The sequence below is a fragment of the Notothenia coriiceps genome, unplaced genomic scaffold (assembly GCF_000735185.1).
Source record: "Notothenia coriiceps isolate Sejong01 unplaced genomic scaffold, NC01 NC01_scaffold00036396, whole genome shotgun sequence".
Classification (NCBI taxonomy): Eukaryota; Metazoa; Chordata; class Actinopteri; order Perciformes; family Nototheniidae; genus Notothenia; species Notothenia coriiceps.
The window spans coordinates 748,848-759,656 of NW_011369097.1; the positions used below are offsets into that span (position 1 = coordinate 748,848).

Below are 10,809 nucleotides of genomic sequence, written 5' to 3' on the forward strand. Positions count from 1 at the left end.
ACATGCCCAGAAAATATGAGCAATCACACCTGTACACTTAGATGAAGCAAATGTCTTAATATAATTCAAAACGCAGGCCCGACCCCCCGTAATGACAGGGTAATTGTGTTAAACGCCTGTGAAGTGAGCACACACACAGCACCCTGTGTGAGTTTTTCTCCATTTGATGGACGTATCCATGCTTATCAATGTTCCTTATCTACCTTCATTATTTCCAAACCAGTGGTTAAATTGGAAAAGCCCATAAGAACGCGTGAATACATGGCAGAGGCAATAAAACAGTAGGGGAAGAAGAGGCCCCCCAACATCCTACAGCAGTGTTTTCCTTGGGTGGAGGGAGATACATTCAGCTGATAGTTGGAAATATTTCTGCTACCCCCCCATCGCTTCATATCAGTGAGCAGCACAGATAAAGATACAGTTGGGCAAATAAATCTGGAATGAAGGAAGAAAACCCTTCACATGCAGTTATTGTGTGTGTGTGTGTGTGTGTGTGTGTGTGTGTGTGTGTGTGTGTGTGTGTGTGTGTGTGGGGTTACCAGCTTTCTCACAGTGCTTCTGTTCTTACAATGTTCAAGTGTAATGGAATAAGTTATTTTAGCTAAAAGGAGTATTTTCTCTGCAGTGTTGTGCGGTCTCACCCTCTCAGCCATCCTGTGTGGTGTGCTTGTTGGGTTTGCTTCATTTCATATCAGCTGAATCAACTCTTTTGAAGGACCAGTACCACAGTTTGGCCCAGGATTGTCTCATTGAATCCTTTTTTTAGTTTGACAATATAAAAAGTGGGTGTTTAATCTACACCAGAAGTCTTGTCTTTCAATGTGTGATTGTGTAATGGTCTGATAAAAAATGTAACCATAGTCATTTGACAAACTGGAACAAAGCTCTACTGTAGCCACTTGTTTTTTTTAGGACAGCAGCTCAGTCGTGCTTTAAGTGGTCAGCAGAGCAGGCGTGTAACCTGATAAATGCACTTAAAACAGTGAAGATGGACAATGAGAGGGCGAAATCTCAGATGGCCCCGGCCTGTGTGCCTGCTAGGCACTTTGACAGCATATTGATCAGCCAAAGAGAGTCTTGGGCAGGGTCAAAGGTGTGAGGATGCATGGCTCCGATACCGCCACTGGGACAGGTACAGGACGGCAGTAACCAGGATCTATTAGGAAATAGATCTACTCTTGAGCCGGTTGCATTGTCCTTTTGTTGAAGATGGGACTCGTTGTTGACTGCTGGCACTCGCAGTGTTCTCTGTGGACACGGGTGAAATTTCCCCTCCAATATAATACACACAACAACAATATAGCAATCTGTCGTTTTTTTTAAATTGATGTGACGTAATGTTTCTGTCTGGGACATTGATAGCCCACGGTTGTGAAAATGCCCAGCTCCTGTTATTGAATAGTAATAGGCTTGTCGGCCGGTGCCTTCAATTTCACAAATGGAGCAATAAATACACATAACGGAATCAGTGGAACAATAAGAATGCCCATAAAGGATGGTTGTGCCTCAAAAACAAGGAGGAGGGCGCGGGGAGGGGGAGGCAAAAGGAGGAGGGGTCCAAAGAAAATTTGACAAAGGAAAGAGATGAAAAGTTTGTGTGTAAGGGAGAAAGAGAGAGAGAGAGAGAGAGAGAGAGATGGTGGCCCACTCTTCATTTCTGTGCCACAAGCTCTCCTGGGCTTTTGCGTGCTCCGTTTTCAACCTAAGTGTAATTTGAGCCCTGGGTTGATACAAAGTGTATGCAGCAGCTCTGTTCAAACCCAATCACTCACCCTGACGTGTAATCCTTTCCCTCACCATCATCAACGTTGCTTTGGGAATAATGAAACACACTTAAGCAATACACAGCAGTCATACAGCTGCGCGAGGGGCCGCATCTTGATGAGATGCCTCGTAACTCTAATGAAAGGTGTTTTGACCTGCCAATGGAGGTAAATGATTGCCTTGCTACTGTATCTGTGGGAAACGTATTGATGGCAATATCTGGTCCAAATGGAGGATTTGAATGGAAACGAGTCGCACTTTACTTTTAAAAACACACAGACCGTGCTCTACATGTTATTTGTGTGGGACCTCTTTTTTCCTCCCCTTTTCATCCTCCAGTCATCTTGTCTTGTGATGCCATTGTTTCCACAAAGAGGATTATTACAATTAATTGGTTAGCAAGACATTATTTCAAAAAGGGAAATTGGCTCTTATAATTATATAGAGAAGGGAATACTTTAACTCCCTGGAATATCAGCTTCCTGAAATAATGGAGCTACAGCCCCTCGCTTCTCCCCCACCTCCACCAGCGTGTCTGTCTGCCTGTTTCCTGTGACGGATCCATTTTCAACAGCTCCTGGACCTGCAGTAGCTGGGGGGGGGGGGTGGCTGGATGGTTGGAGGCCTTCATGAATCTTCCACTGGCGTGCCTCTTACTACCACCCATCTGGGGTCTGTTGGGAGCACTGGTCTGCTCTTTGTTCTTTCTCATTGCTAAACTCCCTGTGTTGTGTGTTTGGGAATGGCCATATAAATATGCTAAGCCGAGGGAAGGGTTAGAGTAAAGGTTGCTCATAGTTATAGTAAACGTTCTCCTATTTACTTATACGGTAAATAATGTAATGCCAAGAGATGATAATATAGGTGTATTTAGCTGTTGGTCCATCACTCTGGTCCAGAAAGGAATATCTCAAAAGCAATAAAATGGATTTCCTTGAAATGTTATACATGGTACCCAGACAATGTGTCAAAATGGCGTGAATGGTGATCCTTGCCTTTTCCTGGAGCTCCATAAGCAGGTAAAATGTTCACTTGTCAGTTGAAATAAATGTAAAGGATATGTTTTGTAGACATTCATGTTTACCAGATGATTTATCCTCTGACTTTCTCCACTGCCACTATGAAGTTGACATTTTGTGTTTTTTTTATGTCTAAATCATTTTTGATGAATTGCCAGGACATTTGGTTTGCTACAGACATTCATTCTGTAATAACAGAAAGCTTCCTTAAACTTCCTTCTAGCACTCTCATCATGTAAACATTTCAACGCGTCCAATTATTTGGTTGGTGACCAAATACTTTCAAAACGAATGCCGTTCCAATCAGCCTTATGTGCCAATTAGCATTTGAAACATTGCTTGTATCTACTGTTAGCTTAAACATTGTTTGCTTGTACTGGTTGAATCGGTTTGAAATAACTTTTCATTTTAGTAGCTGGCTTTAAAACTTGTTTTTAAGTCCAAACACAAAAAAAATCACAGAGTTCAGGTAGTATTTAATTCATTTATCCTTTTACCTTTTTGAAAATCAAAACGTAAAAGTTACACAGATATTGGTGATTCAACGATCAGAGATATCAATGTACATCATTGCCAAATGATATATTTCACACCATAAATACTCAAAGCACGGAAGCAGGAAATCAGTCCCCTGCCCCTGTCTGCAATTTGTCATCAAGGGACCAATTCTGACACATAAAAACACATACCCGCTTAGTAGCCAACATGGGTGTCAAACCCACTGATGGCCAAGTTGTGTGGTCAACGTGAAGCATGCTTTACCTTTACAAACAGATCTATGAAGAATGAGTGGGAAAAGAAGATCAGTAAATACATTACAAATATTTTGGCAGGAGCACTGAGGGGAACAGGTTTTGGATGGAAACATGGGTGGCTCAGTTATGTCACAGACGTGTGAGTGTTGAATCAGAGAAATATTGACAATACGATAATGAGGTAGTAGTCAGCAGAGCGCTGCATACTTTATTTTCAATGGTATTTCGGCAACCTACTGTACTGACGCTGATATATTTACACACTTAGACACAGTTTGTAATGTAAGACATGTTCTTTTTTTACTTAACACAGTGCCATATTGCAAGGTAAAAAGAAAGAAAGGGAGATGAGAGAACTCCCGTTAAAATTATTCTTTTGGCTGATCATCTTGGGCCACTACAAAATTCTAGTTGTAAAGATTTTCTGCAAAAGTTTTCATTTATATTGCACTTTTATTGAAACAAGCACAAAAGTATTTTATCAGTGGAGCAAATATAGTTCTTCTGCTGTACAGTTTACATGTTTCTGATCCGAGGGATTTAGAATATGTCACTTAATAACGAACAGATTCTGCAGAGTCCAAGTAAAAGCATGCTTTTAGCATGGTTCCAGTCAGAATTGGTCCCTGGTGCATTGCACAACAGTAAAATAACTCGGGTTATATTGCCACCCTCTACTGTGGAGCTTTTGAGCTGGACAGCAGCTGGTTCAAGTTGGGGTGATTGGGTGCTGGAGTGGGTCTTCTTCCTGCATTACGTGGCCAATCAGGCTGCTATATAAAAGGCATGCCGGCCACTAGATCAGTGCTGGCCATTGATATCGCAAGCATGGCGGCAACTCTACCCTACTGCAATGTCAGGGATTCCTTTGATCACAGTATCATATTATTGTGACAGTGCCACAATTTATCACATCACATAAAATCCTTCAGTAGTATAAGCATTCACCTCCAGCACATTCTCTCTCATATTGAGACGAGAGGCATGGCCCTGCTGGACTGGACTCCAGCATTACTCACACCCAGTGGAACGGACTAAACACAGGGAGAAGGGAGGCCCAGATCTCCCCCCCACTGCGGATCACACCTTGTACTGACACACTGTTGGGTTGCTGTTACCCTTAGGAGCGTGCTGACACTTTGTTTTCTTACATAGCTATTCACATGTGCGTGCTCAGGCATCCGGACGTCTCCTCGCAGATGCCTGCCTGCCTCTTGGCCGGGTGGAGGAGTGTTACTCTGCACTGGCTGGTGTGTCAACATGAGGTCAAGAAGAAGTGTGTCTACAGTACGGCCGCGCAGACAACAACCTCCCGCTGGGGTTAAAATAAACCCAGTGTGAAGTGCAACCACTCCCGCTCTGCACCTGCCATTTACCTCTGTTTGGTCGGAGCTCTATAAATGCAGGCACAGCTATTAAAAGACGAGAGGTGTCTAAAATGGTGAGAGCAGATGCTGGGCACCTTGCTCCCTGTGTGTGGGATGACTCTGCCACAGGCTTAAAGGGGCCCAAAATAGAGCGGTTGACATATGGGCCTCTGATTGTTTGAACAAGGAATCTCCTGGACTTCTGCCACTCGGCATAAATCCTTTGATACTGCCACACCAAACACGCTGATCATCTTTCACCTAGCCCGAATCAGGTCATCTATTTGCATGCCAAGTGGCAATTTCCATGGGCTTAAACAATGACCAAATTTGGGGTTCAATGGGTTACGTGACACAAGCCGCTACAAGGGTAGGAGAAACACTAGTGTGCAGCGGTGTGTCCCACTGGTGGGACTGAGATACACAGGCATGGTATAGGAACAGCAGCATTGAAAAGCACGTGAACACATGAAAGATAGGAGGTTAAGCCTGACTTCTCCACAGCTCCCTTTATTGCTGAGTTAATACAGAATAAGACGACTAATTGTACCTGCCTATGCTATTTCGGTTAAACATGGGACCAGCAAGTCTTCCAGTATGAGACAGATCCACAAAGATCACACAGCTCTGGAGAGGTATATCCAAGGACATTTAAACTGATAAGAGTTCACATTTAGGTAACCATTTTAATTCTTTTTTTTTTAATCCCAGGAGAACTAGAGAAAATGGCCACCAAGTTCACCAGACTTTAAACTGTACACTCAGTCTTCCATTAATAAATATATACACGTCCTGGTCAAGTCCAGGAAAAAAAATCACAACTGAGACAAGTGAGTCTGTTTATGGTTGATGACACCTCCGCTGTCTTCAGATCAACTTAAGGAACTTTTAATTCTCCGGAAAGAGAATCTTCTTGCTCTCAAGAACTGGCAACTACTTATTCTGAAGATGCTGAGGGGCAGAGGGGTCCTTCATCATATACAGCATGACCACTGACAATTAACAAAAACCAACAAAAAGTATTACTGTACATAGTATTTCTTATATATTTTAAATTAATCTGCATCATTTTTATATTTATACTAATAACCAAGTTTTGCATTTTTTTTCTTTAGTGTCCCAGGGTTCCAGGGGGAGGGATGAGAGAAGGTCAGTCTCTCTGCTGCTGAGCACAGTCAGTGGGGGTCTCCTTCTCCTGGGGACCCTCAGCCTTGGTTCAAGTCACTTTCTGTATCGCTAACGCAGCCCTCTGCTGTCGCCGTGGCCCACCAGCCTCCCTCCGATCAGACCTTGGCCTCCGATCAGACCTTGGCCTCCAGCATCTCCAGGAACAGTTTGTGCATGGGCACCTTCCCCTGCACCTTGATGCTGTAAAAGTGCTGCACCGCCTTGGTGGCCGTCTGCCGCAGCAGAGGGAGGGTCATGAGCAGTTTGCCGGCCCGCCGAGGGTCCTCCGGGTGCTGGGCTCCCTCGTAGTCCTGCAGGGCCTCGTGCAGGGCGTCCTGCAGCTTCTGCACCGCCTCCATGTCCTCTATGTGCATGGAGTCTGACGGGACAAGAAGAGAAAGGAGCATGAAGATTGATGGCATTTTTTGAAATTTGACAAGAGGAGAAAAGTAACTTGTAGTGTTGTTTGCACTTGGAGACACTGGTAATATAAAAAGAATGATAGTAAATGGATTTTTCAAAAAATTAAATCTCATGATTGATCTTTACTGCTCTGTCCGAAGCAGTAAGGTAGGGAACACATTATCAGTATAACTCACACCGTGACAAGATAAAGAATAGATCATAAAAAAGAATTTAACAACATCTGCTTTATTTCTTTATTTAGTCTTGGGAGGACTGGGTGGGATATTCATACGGCCCTTGACCAGCGAGACTGAAAATCAATGTTATCCTGCAGTAACAATGGCATGAATAGCACCCAATCTGTTCTGAGCGAGTACACATTAAACACCTCACTGTTCCAAAGGACAGATTGTTTACGGACAAAAAACAACAAGGAAAAGAAAGGGGCTCCATTAGAGAATTGGACGCTATAAACAAGCGTGAGATGAATGCAACACTTCCTTTCAATTAATTTCCTTTCCTTTCCCTCAAAGGAGTTTCGGACCATCAGAGTAGAGGGAAAACAAATACTAATGGGTTTGTTTCGCAGCTAGATGCAAGAACAAAACCAGCCGTCTAAATATAGCACTGAAGAAATTGCAAATATTTGTTTCCCTGTAGATGCTTATTTCTTATTTGTCTATATTATGTCTAGCTTCTACTGAACAAAGACTGTGCCTCTGATATTTAGACAGGCCCAGAACCCCCTCACCTCGAGGCCAGTTTTAGAGCGGTCTACAGTTTCAGTCTGGCTTCTCTCCGGTGTTCTTTGCTCCTATAACGTTTCGCTACACTGCCACCGTTTTTTACTGATCCTACTGTACATCATGTTACAGCTCTCCTCTCATTCTCGCCTTTGTCTTTCTATCTCGCAGCCTCTCTCAGGGACAGTCAGGGGTCGCACTTTCTCTCACTGGTTAACCGGTGTCTGGCACTCTGGTGGCGGCATGTCATTGGCTGCCTGACTCGTCTCACCTTGGCGGTGCATATTTTACCACACGGGACAATAAAAACGCAAAACAGATTTCAGACTTCGCCCCAAATTCATTGACTGGAACAACTGTATTCCCAAGACCTTGAGACATTTCTCACCCTGACGGTTTTCAAATCCACAGTGGTAAAATGAAGTAGGTCGTTTTGTAAAGTGAATGCGGGAGGGGAGGGGAGGGTGGGGGGAAGCTGGAAGAACAAAAGGCAAAAAAGAAAAAAAAAATCTCCGATGAGGATGTGGTGTGACATAATTATCTCTTGTTCCTGTCACAGAGGCTGGATTCACAACCTAACAAGCTGCATTTTTTACAAATCAAACTCTATTTTCCACATGCACAAACACGTTTAAGCAATAAACCTGATTTGAACCTATTATAATTGAATGTTTTGCAGCGAGGGGGAAATAAAAAGGAGAAAATAAAAAGAGTGATAGAGACATCTCAACAGATGGGCAGGAGACATGCAGCCTGTAAGCCTTGGAGGAGGGGCAGACTTAAAAAAAAAAAAAAACTTTGAAGAAACAATTTCCTCGCAATCCATCAGTGAGCCCACGTCGATCCGATTGATAAACTGCTAATTACAAAATCAATCGCTATGAATTTTCACAGCTGTCGGAGCAGGGGGGCTCCCGGGAGAGCGATCTCCCAGAGACCTTGTTCTAACATTCGGGACACCCTCCTCCTCCTCCTCCCGACTAAAGCTCTGTCTGAAAGCAAAGGCTCACCATCAGCATTTTCATTTTTCAGCCCCGGACAAAACAAGGGGAAGCGGCCCGGTGACCCAGCGTGCATTGATCAGAGCGGGACAGGTCCTGCCTCCTCAAAAGGAGCCTGTCAATAGCGTTGTGCCGTCCTCGCATTCGAACAAACGAGACCCATCACTGCCTGATACTCATTCCATTCGACTTAACACATTTTATTGACAGCCCCTGTGCTCCTAATGAAATGCTAAATGTATCTCCCGTGGCTGCTGTGCCCTGCAGCTACTGTTATGGAGATAGAAAAAGAGAGGGGCGAGGGAGTGCTCGTGAAATACCACAACACGGAAGGTGTTCAATTAAAAAAAAATCCCTTCTCCATCCCTCTTTCCCATACAATGCCCTTATCTGCTCTCCATCTCTCCATCTCACGCTCTAAACTAAAGGTTACCCTGAAAAACTCCTGAAAAACTAAGAAATGTCATTTCTGAATCTGTGTCAGACAATACTTTAGGGTTCCTGGATATTACACTGAGTGTGCATTACTCAAAGGTCCAGTCAGGAAAAATGTGAATGCATGAGGCTAGATGTTATTAAGTTATTATTAGATATCGGTTAGAAAATCATACACATGCATATTAATTATACTGTTATTTCAGAGTAAGCGTTTTCATTTATTTATTTGCATTTATCTTTATTTTCAGATAAAGAAAATCTACAAAATGTTATTCTTCCCCAGTTTTGTGTTATATTCAACCTAAGGCAATAATGCTTTTGCAATGTGATTAAAACAAATTAAGCAGGAATAATAAGATATTTTTAAAACAAAAATGATGTTAATCCTCTAAAAGTAATTCTAATTTGTGAATGTTATACATTATAAACACATTTATTTATATTGAGCATATGGTTGTAAGATGATTTCATATTTTAAAACAATTATTTTGTTATTATGATTTACTATCATGCTTTCAAATACTTTTTCTTATAATGCAAGTGCTTTATAAATTCAATTGAACAAATAATACCTCTTTTTATTAAGATCACCCACTCATTTTGGTAATGCTTGTTTCAAACGTAGTTTTAATTCAAAGAAAAATCCTGACACCTAAGTGGGTGTGTGAGCGCGCAGAAGGCCCCTCACCTGAGTTGGCGAGAGCGATTGCCTTGAGGGTGACAAACTCCTCCTTCTCCACTTTGAGCTTCTTGTATTTGCGCACGAGCTGCAGGATGGAGACGTAGAGGTCGAGCAGCCCCGTCAGCCGCGAGTGCTCCTCGTCCATGATGTAGTCCTCCGCGTACACCAGCTCGTCCTCGTACGGCAGCGAGCGGAACACGATGCTGAGGATGAGGATCTCCATCCAGGCGCTCTGCAGCAAACTCATCTGGTCTCCCAGAGAGAGGGAGGAGAAGCCTGGAGGGACGGAGAAGGAAACTGTATGAGGGACAGGAGGACATCATGGGAAATACAAGTCCTTTTTCATAGGAGAGTTGGAAGAAAGTATTTCAAAGTAAAAGTTGACACTTGATCAGTAAACCAAACACGACTTGTCAAGCCCTGGTAGCTTGGAGTACATGCCGAGGCACATGTTAGCGAGCGGTGTTTAATTTTAAATGCACGGTGGAAGGTCCTCTTTGAAGCCGGTGTCAGAGCACTTGAGAGGGCTTTACTGTAAGTGAGAACAGTAAATCGGTGCAAAGGTCCAGGAGACACAAAGCCAGGTGGTTACCCCTTGTATCCTGTCACACCTCTATTGGTGTGTGGGGGATTAGCACTGAGACACATTCTCATTGGAGGGGTTGAGGACATGACATGCACTGTGTCGCAGGAGGAGGTGTCGAGGGGGACAGACACACAAACTTGTGTCAACGAGGAAAACAAAACTGACACATGTGCACCCGCGGATCATGACACCCATACGTATGCACATAAATCCATACACGTAGAAGTAAACACACATACCCAGAGCACAGGGGTCACATGGTTCAAGCCCGACCTGAAGACCTGCTTTAAACCCAGAGCCTCATTCTCCAACGGCAGCTGGATGAGCTGAAATTGGCTCGGCCGCATCAAACCACTGTCATTTCCCCTTCAACACCTCTACATATGCTCAGAATAGAACATTAAATACAACGGCCAGATCCCCGAAAGATGAGCTGTGAGAAACTCAAACAAATTAAAACGGGCAAAAAGAGAAAGGAAGAGAGAGTGAGGAGCAGATAGCCAGATAACCATCTCATCCCTTTTTCCTTCGTACTTCCCTTCAGCTGTCAATAAACCCTGCGCTCTCTCCCCTCCATCGCCCATCTCCCCTCCTGCCTGCAGGCGGCTCATTCTGACAGCATATTAGGCTCTTCAGCTCCGCCCCTGATTAATATGATTGCTTTTACAAGTTGCTGTTGCCACGCTACCTGCCACAGTGTGATTAAGAGGCGATAGATTACAGTATTGACCAGGGCTTCACCGCACCTATTCCCCAAGTTTTCTCTTAAATATAAATGATCTCACTGGGGGTGCAGCCACCAGCCTGATGTGTATCTGCTGCCACACCCCCCCCCCCCCACCTACAGATGAAATGAGTAGGGAGGGCGAGAGGAGACATGCA

At 43.8% G+C, this 10,809-nt stretch overlaps 2 protein-coding genes across 2 annotated transcripts in view; one reads left to right on the plus strand and one right to left on the minus strand.

Annotated features, from left to right (window-relative positions):
• Positions 1-10,809, plus strand: part of LOC104963667 (calcium/calmodulin-dependent protein kinase kinase 1-like) — a 366,751-nt gene that overhangs the window by 310,948 nt on the left and 44,994 nt on the right. The gene's annotated exons all lie outside the window — the stretch shown is intronic.
• LOC104963666 (steroid hormone receptor ERR2-like) lies at positions 5,988-9,792 on the minus strand. Its single transcript, XM_010792279.1, has 3 exons — positions 9,747-9,792; positions 9,348-9,638; positions 5,988-6,451 (listed from the first exon to the last, which is right to left on the minus strand). Exons 1-3 carry the CDS (start codon positions 9,790-9,792, stop codon positions 6,207-6,209), a joined length of 582 nt encoding a protein of 193 aa, XP_010790581.1. The 3' UTR covers positions 5,988-6,206.